Below are 21,549 nucleotides of genomic sequence, written 5' to 3' on the forward strand. Positions count from 1 at the left end.
CCTAAACCCGGATTCCGGATTCTCCCTCCCTCCGTCTCCTGCCCAGATTGATTTATTATTAAATTAATAATGCTGCAATCTGATTGGTGCGCCACAGGGGAACACGGCAATCGGTAGCAGAAGATCTGAACTGGAAAAATAGCCCAACAATGTGTACAAATCTCAATTTGTCTTTCTGAATTCCTTTCCCATAAAAGTCCCTTAAAGTGAAAATCAAATCTAAAATTTGTGATATCTTACACAAGAATCTTTATATTTAAATTAAATACTCTAATGGATTGTCCTTGCAACTAATTAAGTTAAATTAAATAACCAACAAAAAGAATACCACTTTACCAAAGCAGTCAGATATTATTGTCACACATTATACATATCTTATTCAAAGTGGTAGTAAATAAATTACTGCTGGAGACACATTCTGAAAACAAAATGCATTTGTTTTCTCTTTAATTTTTTTTTTGAAAATGGTGAAAAGTTTTCAAGGCAGAAATTGCGTAACCAGAAACAGTTCCTGACCATCGTAAATCATGTCGACGTCTAAAATCTTTCCCCCAGTTTCTGTTATAATACAACAAGGGGACGTGCTTGCAAAGTTTAACTGCTGTTTTGAACATTCAACCAGCTCTTCTATTCTATGTGGAGGAACCCAAAGCAAAACTCCATATTGTTTGCCATCTCTTTGAGCACCCCCGGGATGGAAAGGAAAAACTGTGCATTTCTTTCTCCGTCTCCTGTCTATATTCATCAATCAAAACTAATTTCAGTTAACCAAATTATGATGACAATTAATGCAGGTTTACTAACAATGATTTCGAATTTTGAAGTATATTGGAGAATTTCATGGACTAAAAATCATGTTTATAGTGAAAAAAAAGGTTGATAATTTAACTGATGAAATACCTTGAAACTCATTTGAGCAATCAGGAAAAGCCGACAATTGAGCCCTTTTGGCATCTTCAAGTAGTTTTATCATCTTCTTATCTCCACTTACTCTAGCATCATCCAGAGGAGTACTTCCCCATCTGTAAAGATAGTCATACAAAAATGGTTGCTCTCCTATCAGGCCTTGTTTGATATTTCCAATAAAGTAAGGATAAAATGGTATTTTGATTCATGATTTGATTGATGCGGTGGGGAATTGGATGGTGGGTTATTTGAAAACAATCCGAAATAATCCACATCAAACAAGCTCTTACATGGTCATATACTAATCGGAACAGAGCATGGATGAAAAATCAACTGATAGTATAAGCCAACTTGAGTTTACCTATCTTTGGCAGCAATGCTAGCCCCGGCTTCCAAAAGCAAACATGATATTGAGCACAAACCTTCTGACGCAGCAACATGAAGAGGAGTTCTCATGTCATAATTTTTGGAGTTGGGATTGATTCCATAAGCCAAAACCCTTTTTAAGAAATGTGAGTCTCTTCTAACAACAGCCATACAAAGGCAGTTTCCAGCATCCTCTATAACTAAAGATGCACCGGCTTTCACAAGTAAAGAAGTAACTTGATCATGCCCATTCCTGATGGCTTCAAGTAGTGGAGAATTCCCAAAATTGTCTACGAGAAGAGATAATAGGGTGATTAGATCTATGTAATCAATAAATTAGGAGAAAATAATAAAGAGAAGTTTAACCAGCTAACCTGTAACATTGATCTCAACTCCTTCATGTATAAGGAACTGAGCTATATCTTCATACCCCTTGGATGAAGCTACATGCTACACATTTTTAAATAAAAAACTTTAATTGGAGTAAACAAATGCACGTCTTTTTTAAGAGATAATTGATAAAACATAGCTTATTAAGTTTCCAAATGGATCAGTATTTTTAGATGAAGGATGAAGAGAAAAGACAATAATAAGCTTGCAAACTCTACTTGGTGAAAGTGTATACTCGTATATATCCCTTGAATTAATACATCCAAGACTACTTACAAACTTAAAGTGTGTGCTCAATAAAGTTGTGGATAGTATCTGATCCCATGGGTGATTTTAGCTTTTGTTTTAGGGTTCTGGTTCTCATATATTTATAATTTGATTTTTATGTGAATCACTTTATCTTTAAGACCTGTCATATCCTACTAAAATGCTCCTTATCATGTGTCATAAACGCCTATGAAAAAATGTACTAACCAAGAACAGAATATACTTTCAGGAGAAAATGAAAAGGGAAGTTGAGTTGTACTTCAGTTTTTTTGTTTTGCCTTTAATACCAGATTGAGAAGTTAGGACAAAGATGTTATCATATTTGTGCATATCTAGGAGTTATATCCTCCCTTTTCAAGTCTGATAAAATAATAGTATAAGTTTTTATTGAACTGTAAACAATAAAACATTTTCTGAAGAATTAATTCAGCACCTACCAGAGGCAATCTTCCAACATAATCAGTCCTGTTTGGGTCTGCACCAGCTCTTATCAAGTTCTTTAGTCGATATAGATCACCATCATATGCTGCACAGTTTAACCTCATAGCTAATTCAGATTCATGTTTCTGGACATGAATGGCAATATCTGATTCCAAAAGCTTCTTTCTGATATTGGAATCTTTTCCCTGGCAATGTAGAAAGGTAACAAGTATTCACATAATATAGTAGGAATGAACATTGCATGCTTACTACAAGTCATTTAGTAAAGGTAATAGGTATTCACATATCGATGATCAAAACTGGTACAACGGCAAATTTAGGTGTAGGTAATCAGATCAAGTATAAATTAGCATTGTTCAGTATTAGGTTTTGCAAATAAGTTTAAGTTGAAAGGTTTTGTCAATGGGGGAAAGAGAGGTTTAGTTCAGAACCTCCAGTTCAAACAGAAGATGGAGATGGGAAAGAATAACATGGATAACTTTAAATAATAATAATAATAAAGGTTTCCTGAAACTAACGGAGACAACTGTGTTAATAAAATTAACAGAAGGAAGATCAATTTTAGGAGGTGGTTAATTTTGCATATTATTAAAATACATTACCTGTAATTATGCACCTTTATGTGTTCATATCTGCCACTATTAGAAAACTTCATGTAATCTGTCATTGTTTCCTAAATTTAAGTTGTTACTTGTTAGTCTGTAGGGAACTTATTAGGTTTCAGTTTTTTTCAATGAATACATTTCCTTGCTCACAACTCCAATTGAGCCCTCACAACTAAATCTCAAACTATCCCTCCAACCTCTCCACAATCAACACACCGACCTTCGACGACCTCACACTTGGATTTAAAAACTTCTCAGCTCAACCTACCTGATCTAAAAGCAAGAAAGCCTGTATGATCTTATATTAGTACTAAGAACCTTAAAGGCTTCAATACCCATGATTGAAGCTAAGAATAGTACTACTGATTCCCGAATGTTGAATAATTTTAGTTGTAAAACAAGATACACACATACAGGAATTTTATGTTTTTTAAAAGGAGATGATTGCAATTTCTAATTTCATGAAATCATTTATTATTAGTTAATCAAGCAATATACAAAAAAAATATACATTCTTTTGCACAAAATTAAGGAACATGGAACGCCGGAAATAAGAAATCTTGGAAAAGAATGGCTGGTAGAAGGTAATTATTATAGATTAGAGGAAAAACAAATAATTGCAAGATAAAAATTCACATACCTCAAGCAGGTTGTTTATCATAATGCGCCCATCAGAAAAGTATATCTCAAGGATGTCCATGAAGGATTGTTTATCTAGTCTCAATAGCTTAGATAGGTCGCAAACCAGAACAGAACGAGGTGCAGGAACATTACAAAGTATAGGAATTTCACCAAATGAACTACATGATTGAAAAGACAAGAGAGGTACTTCATTTTCATCATCTTCACCATTTCCAACTTCCTTCTGTAGATAAGATCCAACCACAACAGAGAATACAAGATGTCAATGTGAAGTTAAAATTCATGTAATCAAGCACTCAAAAAATTAAGGTTACTACAGTATGTTTGCTAGCTTCACTTATCCTTAATCTAAACACAGATTGAGTACTTTTCAATTAAGATAGTTTGATAAAAAAAAGTTCTGTGAAACACTTAATTCGTTATGTAGAGTTGAAAAAAGAGAAAAAATTTTAAGTCAGGTAAACTTTACTTTAATCTCTATCACTTAATTTGTTGAATTATAATTACATTTTGTCTGAACTCTGAAATAATATAGTTTATTTGTAATACTAATTCAATTAATATAATTAGTACTTAATTTTCAGTAGTGTTTAGTTTTTTCACCACTTAAATTTCAATTTTATTAAACATCCTCAAGCTAGTATCTTTACAATGGTCCCTGTTAGGTAACGGGCTATTAAATGTTTTTTGTAGAGAATATTTGAATATTAGATAGTTTATAGTTATCTCAATGTATTCAGATTATTAATAGGGAGGTATAATTATCCCCAAGTAGAAGGTAGTAATTATATATAGCTATAGAAATCTCCATGTTTGTAGGGAGTAAGAGGTATCCTAGGAAACTCATGTAAACATGTATTTAAAGGGTACTAACCTATGGAGTAAAACTACACAAATTATTATTCCAAAATTCTGCAATTTCTGATCTGAATATCCAGATCAGCTCATTATTTGGCATCAAATATGTAATTTCAAAGAATTTTGTAGTTGTTTTCAGATATAACGTTGTTGTTTAAAAAAAACAACTAAAAATTTGTTTAAAACGTTGTTTCCAAAATAGGCTTGATCAGTTTGTTACACTTGTTTTCAATAATTCAGGTACCACAATTTTTTACTTAATAAAAGGTAACCGTCATGTATTTTTGTCACTTTTTCATTGCCCTCAAGGTAATAAAAGATTTTGAGAAAATGTTATAATAAGGATATCCTTTCTACACATGCAATATCCTCAAGGTGTTTTAAAATGTTTTTTAGAAGCCTTGCTTGAATTAAGATACATATAAACAACCGATGCCTTGTAGTTACACAGTTATCAAAAAATATGAATATGTCAAGAAATATTGAGCAAGGAAGGTGAAAATCCTCATGAATATATCTTACCAGGAGACCATGACAAACAAAATAAACTTGGTTAACCATTTGACCTTTCTCTATAACCACTTGCCCTGGAAGGTGAAATTCCTCATGAATTTTGGTTGCCTACACAGAACCGACATAAAAAAAGGTGTCTGACACCTTAAGCTTTAAATGTATAGAAATGAACATACAGAACAACTTATATGAGTCATAGTAAAACAAGCAAAAAAACTGGCAAAAAGGTGTAGGAGTGGGTTTATAAAGGGATAAATTAACACCAGAACAAGAATAATTTCAGAAACCACTCAAGTTTCTATAGAGTACACGTGAGACATAAAATTCTTATGAAACCCTCAATCAAATATAATATTAGTGAAGAGAAAATGCAAAAACAAGGTATGTAGACTAGAAAAAATATCTCGTGTGCTTTCTACTTGAAAGAGTGAATTCCTTGTAGTAATGTCATAATCGAGGAGGGTAACTTACAATCTCTTTAATGAATCCCAAGGAGCATCCTTTGAAAAGAGGAACCTCTTTAACAAGTGGCTCATATAACTTCTCCGAAATCTGCCAAGAAAATGGAGAAAATGTAGGTGTTTTGCAATTAGATAGAAAGGGAATTTTAACTTGAGTTCAATTGACAGTTAAAGGTGTTAAATCACCAATCCAGAAAAAGAAAAAGAAAATCTACAGGTAAAGTTGTTAAGAGCACCAATGCAAAATCAGCTACTCAAATTTTCCTAGGATCTAGATTAATGTGTATCCTTCTTTTTTCCCATTTGAAAATTCTCCTTGGCTTTCCTTATATAGCTTTATGTGGGATTAGTGAGAAATGAGATTGATGTTATTAATGAGGGTATAGACCCATATATATATATATATATATATATATATATATATATATATATGAGAAAATCCATTATATCATTGATATGATATGTCATCTAAATCCTAAAGATTATTATTTAAATTAAAAGGTCTATTTATGCATATAAATCATAATTTAGAGACTATAATATTGTCTATAAGCCTAGTTTGAATTCCAAACTTTACAATACCTTTTCCCGAACAGATATAGGAACATCCTGAAGTGCCATAGATTCGGTGTAACCCCTTTCATACTGTAGACGTAGATGATCTTTGATCTCATTTCTTATCTTCTTTCCTAATTTATTTTTGTTTATATATTTTGTAAGATCTGCCATTTTATCCCTGAACCTCTCTGTTTTTGATCCTTTAACAATCAATGCCGCCATGTTACCAAGTAGGTAAGCACCAAGAATCATGTCAAAAGAGACGTATATCATCACAAATATCATTTCTCTGACATTAACTGCGTGTATCTCTCCATAACCTGCACCACAAGGCATAGGGAAATAAATATGTATATATTGTTCTGCACCAATATCAAACAAAGAAAACATACAACTTCACAAAATAGTAATATTAAACTAAATTATCCATTGAAGTAGAATGGTTTGCCTGCAGAACATATATATATTGAAGCCTCTGAGTGTAGTACATATGTTATTACCATGTGTATTGAGATATTGCTTACATGAGAAAATCATATTGTTATATTAATTCCATGATCCATAACATTGATCTCCAAAACCAGCACGCAAAATAAACAATGAGTACCAACCTATAGCCACTAAAATCTGGGAAACAAATCAAGGACAGCTCATGACTAACAATGATCTCAGGTATGTGGGATTCATATTGTTCTTCTACATTTAGGGTGTTCACAAAAAAGTAATAAAAATATATTCTGCAATTTTTTTCTTTATGATAGACAAATTGTGCATAAGCATTGTTCCAGAAAACAATATTACTTTTACAAATTAAGAAGTGTTCCGGAAAAGTGTATTACTGGGATCGAATACAAGAAAATGAACTAGAATGTGGCAAATTTAAAAAATGGGAGATTGTGCAGAATGACTGACCAACAGTTGCCATAGTCACGACAGCAAAATACAATGCTGTTATGTAACGCTTCCAAAGATCAATAGCCCTGAAGTTTGTGTAGCTATAGTCACCCATTGTAAGACTCCCTATCCATGTATACCCTTCATCTGGCGGTGGCACAGTGGTGGCCAGGTAGTAAAAGAAACAAGCAGCTGTGTGAGTGCAATAGAGTTCAACAACAAACAGTTTCACAATTCTTGTGAACAGATAATTGATACGGATGTCTTTCTCCAGCTTCTCAAAGAACTCTGTCACTCTAAGACCTCGACTTAGCCTAATCCATAGAAAGTACCTCACTAGCTCTTTTTTTCCGCTAGCCTGTCCAACCCAATAAAACGATAAGATAATTTATTCTTAATTATTGGTTTGCATGCCAGAATCCAGCCTGTTAATACAGTTAACAGAAAACAAATTAGGAAGATGGTATCAAGATGATAAGACAAATGTAAGAAAAAGAAAATTGCTAGGACTGGTATAGCAGTGTTCAAACATAACTCTTTGATCAATCAAACTGTTTTGTCTAAAGCTGAATCCTTTTTCCCTTTGTCTACAAAGAACGATCTTATCTCGTTTCATTTATCTGTTTAAGTACAAATATGATAAATGTGATCTTCAAAGCTTTATCATATGATCTTCAAAGTTTCTCTCATGAGAAAGTAAATCGAACCTCCTTGATATGATGAACAACCAAGGAAATGCACAAGGTTATGTTCTCCACAGTTCAAGGAAGAGATATTACCTTTAGCATTTCTTGGCAACCTGTTGGTTGGCAGAGTCAAAGAGTTTGAAAAGGAAAAAACACGAGAACACATTATACACTGATTCCAATCAGTTAAAGCTTATAATTCCGGTGATATGCATCATTTACGTACTCAGTTGGATATTAAGTTTTTTTCATCCATTATTGTTTCCTTCAATACCAAACGGACATCTCTTTGTTGCCTCGCACCATACCTATTCGAGCCACAGATGAAAAGAAAATATAAATTATGGGTAACAACTAACAACAGTACTACCTTGTAAATAGCATCCCAAGGCATGCATCCCAGAAAATCAACAACAAAACGAGACCTCAGGTATCTGCAATTTCGTAAGAGTCTCACATGAAAAACAGAAAATCTAAGCAAATGTAGCTACCAACACAGTTCATTGTCTCTCTTTCTCCCCATTTTCATTCACATAACTACATAAGCTCTCTATTAAACAAATGTTATGAGAAATAGAAATGCGAAGTGACCTGCGGGCTATGAGAGAATGAGAGGAAACGATACGATGAGTGTGATGGTCCTTATAGGCGACAAAAAAGCGGACAACAATGTCGATGAGGAAAGCGAACTGGCCGGCTATGTCGAGTATAAAAAGACGCTCTGGAAGGCCGTAGAAGAAGCCGAATTCGAGAGGTGTGAAGAAGGAAGAGTAGACCGCCCATATCAGTATAATCTGCGTCCACAATGCGTACCACCTGTAGAATTACCATCGCCATTCACGAAAATGAGTGAGCTTTGTTTGCGCGCGGGAGAGAACGAAAGATTTTCCAACTCCCAAGTTTAAGAACAGCGTGAATTATACGAATCGATAAATAAATAAATCAATGTGAAAGTCTTTTATATATTATATATCATAAAAAAACTTTTTATTTTTTATAATTTAATGAAAAATTTATTTTAAATATAAAATAAAATTATTTTCTACAAATTTTTATTTACTTTATTTAATTGATATTATTTAGTAATATTTAAATAACTATTCTAAATAAAATGTATTATAAATAAATTAGAATTTTTAATATTATTAAATTTAAAAAAGAAAATTTATTATTTAAAAATATTTTATCTTAATTATTCTTAATATAAACAATTATAAATATAATATATACAAATTAAAGTTATTTTAAAAAAAGAAAAAAAAATATTTTATTACTTTTTAATTAAATTAAATAATTAAATATATATTATTAATTATTTTATTTACTTTGTTGAAATATCTAAATTATTATATAGTTTCACTTCCATTTAAAACTTTAAAAAATTTAATTTGATATAGTTTTTTTTTTTGATTTTTATTTAATTTAAAAAAAAAATATCTCTGTTACACTAATATTATTTAAATTATTCGTTTCATTAACTAAAATACTCTTATTTTATCTTAAAATATAATAATTTTAAATTTGAAAAGACATTATAATAATTTAACAAATTAAAACTCAAATAAATTGTTTTTTTTATCCAATAATTTTTTTTTAGAAAAAAAAAAAATCTTAAAAAACCAATATAAAAAAACAAAATGATGGATATTTATTCTATGACTAACAATAAAATTATTTTAAAACAAAGATTCAATTGGCCTAGTAGTTTCAGGCACATGTACCAAAAAAATTCAAATCTAGATTACACTATCCAAATTAGTAATTTGTATATAAATATGATATTCTTTTCAATCACGTAATATAACCCATAATAAAATTGGATATAAAATATATGAACCATGCATGTTTGATTGATATACAGAAATAAAAGAGATATAAAGATGACCAACCAGTTGTCTGGATGAATGACGAAACTCCGATCACTTGGGTGGCGGAAGGTGAGCAAATCCGGCGGCACAGGCGGCCGGAAAAACATCTTAATCCTGGATTTGAGGTGTTTAGATGAGGATCTAGTTGACAAAGGATCATCTTCTTCCTCCTTAAGCTCATACTCATCATCCAAGTTCTCGTCCTCACTTCCTCCTGCTCTACTACTACTTTGATTCTTCATTAGATTTTACAATTATAAACAACTTTAATCTCCATATCCAAACCTTAATTTACTTGTATATATATATATCATGATCATATGACAATAGTCTTTAGTGGACAATAGCATATATGCTTTTGTTAATTATACATGCTTTAGTTTTATGCTCGAATTTCACTGTTTCTATTTTTTTCTCTTATTCTGAATCTACAAGAAACACCCTTCACCTGCAATTTATAGACAATGGAATAAAAAAAAACATGAATGCTTAGAAAAAGAAAAGTTTTTATTTTAACTACTTTATAAATTATTCTATGCTATTATTGTGATAGAACATGATCAATCAAATGGATAACTGTTTATGTTTCATGGAATCATATGCTTATGTATTGATTTTATTGATAATTCCATGTCTTGTTCCAATTTTAACTATTAGAAATTCATTGACAAAGTTCAATCATATATCTATGTACATTGGAATGTTATCAATTAAAATACATCTATTAATAGTAAAAACAAAGTGATAAATTATTGAGTAAAACTTTTCTTTATCAAAATATAAAGTAAACTTGGTAAAAAAAATAAAACAAATATCAACTAAGGTACATGACACTCCTATTGTAGAGAAATCCATTCATCAACAAAAGAAAAATTAATCAGTTCATGAAATCAGGTGTCAAAAAATAATGGTTCTTTGATCATTCATTAGGTTTAAATAGGAGCTCTATCTAGTGACAGTTAAGATGATGATCAAATCAGAAGATAACACTTCTTTATACTCTTTCACAAAATTCCCATCAAAATTAGCAGAATTTTATTAGATAGAGTAGTAACAAGGCTCCCACAAAACCGAAGCTTCCTTCAGCACGTCGTCAATAGAAGAAGCTAATGAGATGTACCTATTCCACCTAAAAGCACCGAAAATATCACAAAACGCACATTAAATATTTTCACCCCATCACCAAAGTTGGAAGTTGCGAACTTACCTATCACAGCAAGTATGACTCGACAACAGTTCGGCCAAATTTCTCTTGAACGTCTTTAGGAGTTTCGATCTACAAAATAAATTCACAATAAAATTATGTCAAGAAATGTATATATCTAAAACATTAAATAAGAAACGACCCAAACAGAAGCTTTCTTACAGCATTTAGAGCTTTAAAGAGTGCTTTAACAGTGTTTAGAGGATTTCTTGAGCCAACAACCTAATAAAAAGAGGATTAATGCAAATATATAAAACAGTCCATCATTCAATTCGGACTTACAAATAGGTCATTTTTTTAAGATTACCTTGGATTTGACATTCTTGAAACCAGCCAAATTTAAAATAGTCTGGACAGTTCTACCTGCTTTCATACCCTTGGTGGTAGCAGCAGGCCAAAGATACACCTACAAATGAATGCAATTAGCTTCAGTAAAAAATGATTATGATAAAAATATTGAAGATGGGCTAAATATATACCTAATTTATTTGAGTATAAAATAAGACAGTGGTATGAACTATGAAGTTATGGAAAACTATAACATGATCTATAAAAGCAATGAACGATAATAGATTTTGAAAAGAAAACAGAATTAAATCATTGTAGGAAATTGTGTTGAAATTTTTATTCTTAAAGAGATATTTTTAATTAAAAATATATACAATAATTACAGTATAAAGTTGCTGAAAGATAGATGATCAAAGTAGCAGAGATTAAGTTGAATATTTATTTGATTTATATTAACTTAATTTCATCCTATACACACGTTAAAATCAGAAAACATGCATATTAACTAGTATTTAAAAAGGAAAGGCAACTGGTACAAGTCCAGTCCCAAAATATTGAACTTCTAATCAATATTGTTACAATAGCCAGAACTAAAGCAGCTGGCCATACCCGAGTTTTAATCAAATTGCCGAATCTAACCAAAATTCTGGGTCTGAAATGACATTTTCAGCTTTATTTCAAATGCAAGAAAAAAAAGTGAAGTGAATTACCTTTGTTTTCTTATAATTGGTTTGAATTGCATGTGCTATCGTATGCTCTTCATGACGCTCAACATAATGAAGATTCTGAAAGCATTTCTCATATGCCTGTTTGCCACAAAATACATTAGCCAAAAAAAGGAAATTAAAATAGAAATAATGTTCCTAGATGAATGTACATTGAATTGGCCTAAGCCATCTAACTAAATTTCACTTGTGGCCTAACCACATTTTAATCAATGAACATCCACACAGATCGATTTCATCATTATACCGTTGTTCTCCACAAGAATCGCGCTAACATTTCATGTCAAATACCGTCATAAAAGAAAAAAAGGAAAAAAGAAGTGAGGGCCATTAATGTATATTGATTAGAAACAATATGACACATTTGGCAGGTATCTTAATAATGATGAACTGACAAATGCTATTTTCAATCAAACTGGAGTTCATTTTCGTCCCAAAACCATATAAACATTCCCTTCTAGAAACCTATGAAATACAAAAATGCCAATTTAAAAAGGGAATATTTGACTATTTTCTCTTCTATGTTCTATGCCATTCTTACCTATTTATGAATGAGCAAAAAAATAAAAACCTGTCCAGTAAATGAAGTGAATGGAGATTTGCATGAATAATGGGCTAGATTCATAGAGATGTTACTAGCCTATAATTCATTCTCTCCAAATCATTATTATCACTTGTGTTTTGACCTAAAATTAATTTATTGTGAAATTAATAGTCCAAAAAATACATTACTTAAACATCATGTTTTTTCTATTTTATATAATGTTTTTCACATGGCACCATTTGAAAACAACTGGATTAAAAGATATTGGATTAAAAAACGTATTGGATGATGATATTATGTTTGGACAGTGTTCTAAATGGCGGTCGAGGCGGCCGCCTAGGCGGCGCCTAGGCGGTAGGCGGTCCAACACCGCTCCGCCTATACATGAGGCGGTCAGATTATTTAATTATTTATTATTTTTAATTAATTAATTACTAATATTAATATATGTATATATATATTTAATAAAAAAAACTCTTTATCACCCACTATTTATTTAAATTTTGAAATAACTCTTTACATTCCAATTCATTTATCTTCTTCTTTTCTGTTTCTTATCCCATTCACCTCACCTCCTTGATCATCTACATCTTCTTATATCATCTAATCATCTATCTATCTTCTCCAGCTCGTCTACATACTTATTTTTGTTAAATGTTACTATATTAGAGAATATTAATTTGACTTTTTAGTAAAATGATAATTATAGAACATCTTTATTATATTTATATTCAACCGCCTAGGCAGTAGGCAGTCACTTACCGCTCCGCCACCGCCTACCGCCGTTTAGAACACTGTGTTTAGAATTTTTTACGTATCCTAAATAAAAAGCTAGGAGCAGAACAGGAGAACCCATGAGTGGATAAGGAAAGAATATACCAAATATTGCTTGGCCACTTATTCATCTATGACATACACATCTTGATAAGCCAATTAATGAATAACCCAAATGAAGAGCACATGGATGCAGGTGCAGCATATAGAATTCTGAAGTACCTAAAGTTATCACCTAGGAATTACCTGCTTTTTAAAAGGAGAAAGGAAAGAGGAACTGCAATATATAGAAATATAGATCTTACAAGGTCAGTCTCTCCCTTTTATTTCTATGTATGAAGGGCAAGAAGCGAGAAGTTGAATATACAAGTAGTGATTAGTGTGAATTAGGGTCCCTAGCTCTTGTTATATGTTAAGGATTATTGCTTCAAAAACTGCTCAATAAAAGGGAAGATAATAATCGACAAGTATGAATGTTCAAGATTCAGACATTGAAGGAACAAACATGATTACCTTTTGAAGGGCAACAGGAACTGCAGGACCTTTGGCTTTTGCATAACCAACCACACCATGATAATTTCCACAAGCCAGCATAGCTGTATACTTCACCACTTGCCCCCCCTAAAAGGATAAAAACATTCAGAGATACAAACTTGCAAGATTAAAGAAAATATTCCAATAAGGGGATGAATTACCTTTGTTACTTTACAAGTACGATTTATGTTAATTAGTTTCACGTCGAAACCCTGCAATTTTTCATGACTAACATTAACACAACAATGGGCGTGCTTTGAAAATTAAAAGCAATAAAATTGAAATCATGCAAATAGGCCAAATAAAATGTAACAAGCAAACAACTGAGGAATTTTGAGATACACATGGTGAAGACAAACTAAATTGGTAAATCATATTAGTGCCATTGATAAGATTCTCAAGTTACATCAATAAATTGTTTCATAGTTACTCCACAAGTTAATGATATTGTCCGCAAGATGATTCAGTTCCTATTCCTCACATAGATCTGAAAATCTAGTATTATATTGTTACACATTGCAAAAAAAATATTTAAAATGTTGGCAGATAAATTGTTCTATGTTCGAAAGGATGTGGTTTCCAAATGTCTTATTGAGTCACAGTGACTATCCACCTATGCTCAATCACTATCACTCATTATCATAAAATAACGCAATTATCCTATGCATTAGAGCATATATTTTTTCAGAAGAAAGTTATTAAAAGACATTTAATCGTGCAAACTTCTATAGATGAATATCAATAAAATCAATTGCATAGTTAAGCATGTATGATAACTTACTTTCCTGTAAAGTGGTTGTCTCTTCTTCTCCGTCAAGGAGTTCCTCTCCTCAGCTAGATCTCTAATCTCCTCCTCTAAGACCTTTCCTTTCTTCCCAAATGTATGATCCAGCTCGGCCAATTTCTCTTCTAATTTTTTATCTATAGCAGTAAGTTTCTCTAACAAGATATCATCCTTCTCTTTCATGTCATCATATTCTTCCTCATCATCATCGTCCAAATTTCGAGTAATCATCTCTTTCTCTTCAGTCTGTTCAAAATGGTCTGCGGAGGGTCCCTCTTGTTCCTTTTGAATAATCCCATAGTTCTCTGGATTGCCAGCGTCAAAAGCTTCTTTCCAGTCCACTAATCTTAGGGCCCTATTCAGTTTTTGTTGGAGAAGAAATTTATTCTTTCCTGTGGCTCCTTTAAGACAATTCATCAACTCTCCAATCACACGGTACTCTGGACGTAGTTGGAGATGTTTTTGCTCAAACTTGTCAATTTTGTTCATCCATTTGTAAGCATCATCAAGAGTCTCTGCCCACAAACAAAACATAAAATGAAATGAGAAGGAAAGTGCAAAAAATATAATCAAACTAAGTACAAATTAGTTAATTCAGTAAGCTAACAGAGAGTCAAGGTAGTATCACCAGCAACAGTGAAGTTCCTAAGGAGTTCTTCATGTCTCTTGTACTTCTTCTCAAAGATTTCATTTCGTTTTTGGATGGCCTCGGAAGTGAATCTCTCATCATCTTCACTCTCGGAATCAGTGGGCTCTTCATACATGTTAAGCAGGGTTCCAGGGTCCTTAAGGTTCTGCTTCTCTAGCTTTTCAATCAAGGGTCCAACACCCATAAAATCTGTTTCATCCTCTGCATCTATGTATGAAGTATCCAAGCCAGCTCTTTGTCTTTGCTCTTTCTCCTTCTGTTTTTCCCTCTCCACTTCAGCCAAAAGCTCTTGAACTGTTCTTCCAGAAGAGAAATGTCTAGTCCCAAGAAAATTAAAACGAAACCCGCTGTGGAATTTGTGCTGAATCTGACTAGAAGGCGGGGAAGATAATAATCGACAAGTATGAATGTTAGCGCGGAAGTGATGGGCATGTGAGTTTCCTTCAACAATTAAGCGTGTTGGATTTGGGGAACTTTTCTGTAAATTCAATAGTTGGCTAAGACTGCAACATCGATACCATTCCAATGCACGCGATTTTCTCATAACTATAGCCATCATCAAATACTAATGCAGACGGTTATTGTTATGCTATTTGATGTTTTTCCAGTAAACCATCAGAAGTAGGGCTAATCTTCGATATCAATCAACACCTATGAAGCACAAGATGAAAATGCTCAGATACAAACATTGTGGAACATATTACAAATTAAATATTTCAAATTGGTTGTTTAAATATCATTTCATGTTCAATAATGGAGTCCAAATAATCACTCTTAAATAGATCAAAATGGTACCTGAAGCCGGAGGCTGAAAGATGGATGGACGGATGAACAGATGGACCGAGATTGAGATGCGCTTGCGAGTGCCTGAGGTGACCGGTGAATGCTGAGGACCATGAGCTTGAGCCGTCTTACGGAGTGCCCATCTGAAGAAGAGTAATACTACTGATGAAGAAGAAGAAGAAATGAAAGAGACGAATCTGACAAAAAACGAAAAAAAAAAGAAAAGTGGGTTTATGGCTATTGGGCCGTAGATCTCTCTGATTGGGCCTATTTTTAAATTTTCATTAAAGATTAGGTCCACTATCATTTCTTTCTATTAATCAATAAATCCTTTATGATTATATACATAAATTAAGCACTTAAAATTATTAATTATTTTTGCACTTCAGATTCCTTTACAAATTAGGATAATCTTTATTTTTATTTTTATTTTTTTTGTATGAGTGATGTGGGAATAAGAATTAGAGAAGGAAATAAGTGAGGGAACTCAAAAATATAAAGGGTGTGGAGAATGAAAGAGATTTTGTTTTTGCTTTTAGTTTCACTTTTATAATTGCTTGCAATTGTTTGAAAATAGTAAGATGGATCATCCATTTTAATTTGACAAGGGTTGTCTGAATATAATTTTGTTTTCCTAAATAATTGAATTGAATTGAAACATATGCTGCCTCATCATGTATCTACTCTTAAAGAACATCAATTATATAATGTATCACAAAAAATCAAGATAAAAATAAAATCTCTTCAGGAACATAATCTTAATTCATATGCTCGACTTTCAAGAACATACCCAACTAAATATGTATTAACTTTTTGAGGAGATTACTCGAGTTTATAAGATATTATAATTGATTATATATGAGATATCTACACACTTAGTGAAAATCTGTTTTATTATAAAAATAACAACTAATAATTGAATATATAGGTAGTAGTCCTCCTGCATCTTCAATGACAATATCATAAGATCAAGAGAAAAGAATGGTGTTAAAAGATCAATAATTGTTATGAATTCATATCATAATTTGGTGATCTGAAAGTGAAAATGAAATGAATACAACATTTGTTTTTCTTCATAACTATTCAATCATTCTCACTTTCAAAAAATATCACAAATCATACTATTTCTAAAATAAAAATAGTAAATACATTTGACTATCATTCACAACCATATACAATTCATGTAATATTAATTTTTTTTAAAAAAAATTAATATTGATCTTTCTTCACCCAAAATAAACTAATTTATTAATCTTTTTACTACAATACAAACATTTTACACATAATCTCTTTTTCCAAATATTACAATATAGAGTGAAAAACAGCATTTGAAAATCAAATAACTATTTAACAAATCTGATAACATTAAAGTGAATTGGACTTCAAATCAAATGAAGACCTTTTAATTAGGTAGACTTCCAAAACTTGCTAATTGTTTCATTCTTGCATCTCAATTCATTATATATACATAAATAAATAAAATTATCAATTTATCAATGTTTATACAAACAAATCCAATACATGAGCAAAATAAGTGATTTAAGATAAGGTTACTTTAGGTTATGATTTTTCCGCATCTTCTTCAACAAGAAAGTTTCCTCTTTATCTCATTCACCTTCATATGATAAGATAGTTAGTTTCCTCTTTATTTTCTGCATCTTCGTCAGCTTCACAAGTTCTTCCATCTCATTCATGTCGTCAATAAGGATCTCTTCACTATAATAACTAGAGGTACCAATACCCAAGGGCGAAACCAAGATTTAAAATTTACCCGGGCTAATTTTGTTTTTCACAAAAATCAATATAACACAATAATAAAATATGCATACATATATTATTGAAGCTATAATTTACGATTTTTATAGTATAGTAGAGTACTCAAATCATGATATTAAATTAAGACCAAGAGTATTAAAATCGACGTTATTGTTTTTGAGATTTTTTTGAGATTCAGATCTCGAATAGGTTGATATAACCACATTTTAATTTAAACTCGTCTAATTTTATCATGATAATTAGCAAGATGTTGCCACATATAAATACGTAAATCAATATCTCGTTTCAAGAGTAGTTTAATCAAAATTTAACTCTTTATGATTTAGAATGAGATTCTAAATTCTCAGAAAAATTACTATACTTGTTTCCATCTGCTCAAATAATGAAGTATTGTCAGTTTTTTATTTAAAAATAAAATAAAATATTATTTTATCCCTTTCTCTATGAATTTGACATTAAAAATTTATTGAATTTCAAGATTCTCAATTCATATATATTAAATAGTAAAAAAAATTATTATCGAAATATAAAAAATATAAAACGATTCACATAAATATCAATAAAATAATAGATAAAAGAAACCGTCCTAAGAATTATACAAATTTAATGAGAGAATAATTTCAATGTAAAACCTATAAATTAAATTTTTTAATTTTAATTCTAAAAATTATAGAAATATTAAGGTAATAAATTTCAAAATTTTTAAATTAGGGCTATTTATTAATGTTATGGTTAGTGTGAATGTTTTTTAATTAAAAATTAATTATATAAGTGGCAATGGACTGTTTTATTATTATATAATATTTATATAATTCTTAGTTATGGATCATTTGAATTGCTTTATTATTATATATTAAGTTAATAATATTTTTAGATAGAAAGATCATTTCTCCTCTCTATGAAAATAATATTTCTGCATAGGCTTGTTTTATTCTAACAAAATATCATCTGTCCTCCCTTTTAAAAAAAAATATATATATATATAACAATTTTGATAAAAGTATCACCCGGGCTGGCCCGGATAAGTTGGCTCTGTCCCTGCCCCATACCTGTACAAACAACACCAGCCTTCATCAATATATCACTATATCTATTTGGATAATGGAGGAATTTCGGGACAGTGAATTTTCGGATAGACATACACTAAAATTAACCATTAATGCTACTGTTTAATAAAAATAAAAATTATTATATATATATTTTAAATAAAAAATAATTATTAAAATAAAATTATATAACTTAAAATATTTAATGAATTTAATATATATATTAACATTAAATTTGAATTTAACTAATCAAAACCAATTTAAAATCAATTACATTTTAATAATATTCAAATTTTACTTATTTAATTTAAATTTGACGTACCTTTTTTAAGAAGATTATGTTACTAACATTTTTATATATATATTTTGAATTTATCTGAACGGAGCATATGGCCACGTTCCGACCGTCTCCAATCCCAAAGTTAGTTTTATACATATATACGACCAACAACGAGGAAAATAAATGCAATAGCTAAATGTGATAATCTATTTAACTATCTTTATTTTATTTTATTTTATTTTTTATTTTAATTGTTAAGATTATTATACATTACTCTTTTGTCCCTTCATATTTTAGTGAATATATTTAATTATTTTTATTATCTTATTTAAAATGTTATTCACTTATTTTATTATTTAAATTTTAAGTATTTATTTTAATATACAAACTCAATTATATATTATAATAGATGATTTAATACTGAAAAGATATAATTTTTAAACTAATTTAATTAGTTTGAGATGATATTTGTTTACATATTATTTTATTATTTATTATAATAGTTAATAATTGAACTATATATTATTAAAAATAAAGTTTGATATTACCTAAATTTGAAAAAAAAAATTAAAGTATAATTTAGAGTTAATATTGAAATTATATAATTAATAATATATATAATAATAATTATTATTAGATAAATATTAATAATAGAAGAAATTCTAAAAAAAAAAAAAAAAAGACAGATTTCTTATTAGTTTGATATTTATGTACGGATGAGATTGTTTTAATTGCAGCTATAATCAACAATTATATATATGATCCAAATCCTAAACCCCTTCATTAAGATTCATTATGATCTCCCATTTTTTCAAAAGCACCACCACCGGATTTGACGAGATAGAGAGAGGGAATCATCTAGACGAGAGAGGGAAGTCCCGTTATAACGGAGAGTCAAGATTTATGAGATGTTTCATTAATCGGTGCCAGTGTCGGTGTCGGTGCCGGTGTCGGTGCCGGTGTCGGTGCCGCTTTATGATGACGACGATGCCGCCATATTTCATTATTCCCATGAATCCTGCCGGCTGATCTCGCAAACAGTAAACATGGGTTTCACTTTGACCATGTTTCCATTCCTTTATATCTCATTCTACCATGTTTAAATGTACAGTTGATCACAAATCCAGACATGTTGCATACTTCCATTTTCCATTCCATGACAAATTTGGACGGATTTTATTAAACCTTAGGTAAAATTAGCATGACAGTTATAAATATATGGTATATTGTTTTGTTTATAATATTCAAATAATAATTATAATTAACATGCTTTTATCAATAAAATAAAATAAAATAAATCACAAAATATTAATTGAATTTGAAAGTCAAATTTGTAATATTTGATCTTTTATAAAAAAAAAATTTGTTTATAATTTATTAAACAATAATTAAATATAAAGATGAATCAAATTAACTTTAAAGATGAAACGTAGTTACAATTTTATTTTAAAATTAAAAAAATGGAGTGAATTAAAATTATAATATTATTAAGTATTTTTACAAATAATTATATCCCTCTATTTAATATTAACTGCAATTAATAAAACTAATTAACAATTATAAATGGTAAAATTAATAAGAGTAACCATACACAAATGTTTTTTATTTAAAAATAAACAAACAAATAAAAAAAAAATTACATGTCAGTTTTAGTGGGCCATACAAATAAAAATGTATAAAAAAAACAGGTCCAGTTTTTTCTTCTTGGTGAGAAAAGAAAATGATTTTTATTTGAAACTTTCTAAACAAGAAATTAGAATAAATTTGGCATTGTTTGTGTTAATTTTAAATCAAAAGCAGGTTTAAATTGAGAATTACAAGTGACTGATCCACCCATTTTGATTAATTATTGTATTCTCATTTTTCATTAATTATTAATGAAATGATGGTCTAATTTCAACACTTATATGAGAACTAAAATGCTAACAATAAGTCAGAACAAGTGAAACATGTTGATTAAGATTACAAGTTTATTTGTCTAGTTGATTTTATATTTATATTTTTCTTGAAGTCTAAAACTTATATATATATTATTTCTTTTAATTAGAAAATTTTGCAACATACCATTATGATTTTTTATTTTAATTTAAAAATGTTTTAAGTGATAATTAAAATTTATGACCCTTATTTCTTAAGTTTGTATATTTGAGAAACAAATAAAATATAAAGTTCAACTATTAATATGTTCATACATAGTTTAATATGTTCCACTTTCAAGAACATAACCAACTAAATATATATTAGTTTTTTCAAGAGGTCCTTGAGCTTTATTATAATTGATTATATATATGAGAAATCTACAAACTCTGAAGATTTGTTTGATTATAAAAATAACCACTATTAATTGAATGTAAGTAGTAGTGCATCTTCAATGACAATACCATCTGAAAGTGGAAATGAATGAATATAACATTTGTTTTTAAGAACTATTCAATCATTCTCACTTTCAAAAAATATCACAAATCATACCATTTCTAAAATAAAAATAGTAAATACATTTGATTACCAATTCACAACCATATACAATTCATGTAATATTCAATTTTGTTAGTAAAAATTAATATTGACCATTATTCACCCAAAATAAACTTAGTAATTTATTTACACATGATAATCTCGTTCAAAATTTAAACATTGTTTTCTCTTTTTCCAAATATTACAACATAAAGTGAAGCAGCATTTGAAAATCAAATAACTATTTAACAAA

The 21,549-nt window shown here is 30.0% G+C and overlaps 2 protein-coding genes across 2 annotated transcripts; both read right to left on the minus strand.

Moving 5' to 3' along the window:
- Positions 1-314: 314 nt before the first annotated feature.
- On the minus strand, positions 315-9,730 carry LOC124914834 (potassium channel SKOR-like). Its single transcript, XM_047455448.1, has 13 exons — positions 9,477-9,730; positions 8,179-8,403; positions 7,958-8,021; positions 6,920-7,259; positions 6,032-6,327; positions 5,460-5,540; positions 4,998-5,096; positions 3,616-3,840; positions 2,367-2,555; positions 1,647-1,722; positions 1,268-1,562; positions 901-1,022; positions 315-735 (listed from the first exon to the last, which is right to left on the minus strand). Exons 1-13 carry the CDS (start codon positions 9,695-9,697, stop codon positions 479-481), a joined length of 2,490 nt encoding a protein of 829 aa, XP_047311404.1. The 5' UTR covers positions 9,698-9,730; the 3' UTR covers positions 315-478.
- Positions 9,731-10,309: 579 nt separating this feature from the next.
- LOC124914370 lies at positions 10,310-15,912 on the minus strand. The gene is made up of 10 exons (XM_047454906.1): positions 15,753-15,912; positions 14,937-15,608; positions 14,306-14,823; positions 13,686-13,736; positions 13,504-13,611; positions 11,658-11,753; positions 10,967-11,065; positions 10,822-10,881; positions 10,663-10,731; positions 10,310-10,584 (listed from the first exon to the last, which is right to left on the minus strand). Exons 2-9 carry the CDS (start codon positions 15,514-15,516, stop codon positions 10,666-10,668), a joined length of 1,578 nt encoding a protein of 525 aa, XP_047310862.1. The 5' UTR covers positions 15,517-15,608; positions 15,753-15,912; the 3' UTR covers positions 10,310-10,584; positions 10,663-10,665.
- Positions 15,913-21,549: the final 5,637 nt, after the last annotated feature.

Source organism: Impatiens glandulifera, chromosome 9 (assembly GCF_907164915.1).
Source record: "Impatiens glandulifera chromosome 9, dImpGla2.1, whole genome shotgun sequence".
Lineage (NCBI taxonomy): Eukaryota > Viridiplantae > Streptophyta > Magnoliopsida > Ericales > Balsaminaceae > Impatiens > Impatiens glandulifera.

Bases quoted from the DNA above. Each gene is read 5' to 3' on its own strand.
- LOC124914370 (XM_047454906.1), bottom strand. From the start codon at position 15,516: ATGATGGCTATAGTTATGAGAAAATCGCGTGCATTGGAATGGTATCGA. The intron at 13,612-13,685 runs GTAATTCATCCC...TTATCCTTTTAG, and splicing joins GTACTTGTAAAGTAACAAAG to GGGGGGCAAGTGGTGAAGTA. The intron at 10,732-10,821 runs GTAAGAAAGCTT...TTTATTTTGTAG, and splicing joins TCTTTAAAGCTCTAAATGCT to ATCGAAACTCCTAAAGACGT.
- LOC124914834 (XM_047455448.1), bottom strand. From the start codon at position 9,697: ATGAAGAATCAAAGTAGTAGTAGAGCAGGAGGAAGTGAGGACGAGAAC. The intron at 8,404-9,476 runs GTTGGTCATCTT...GTAATTCTACAG, and splicing joins GTCATTCATCCAGACAACTG to GTGGTACGCATTGTGGACGC. The intron at 8,022-8,178 runs GTCACTTCGCAT...ACGAAATTGCAG, and splicing joins CATTCTCTCATAGCCCGCAG to ATACCTGAGGTCTCGTTTTG.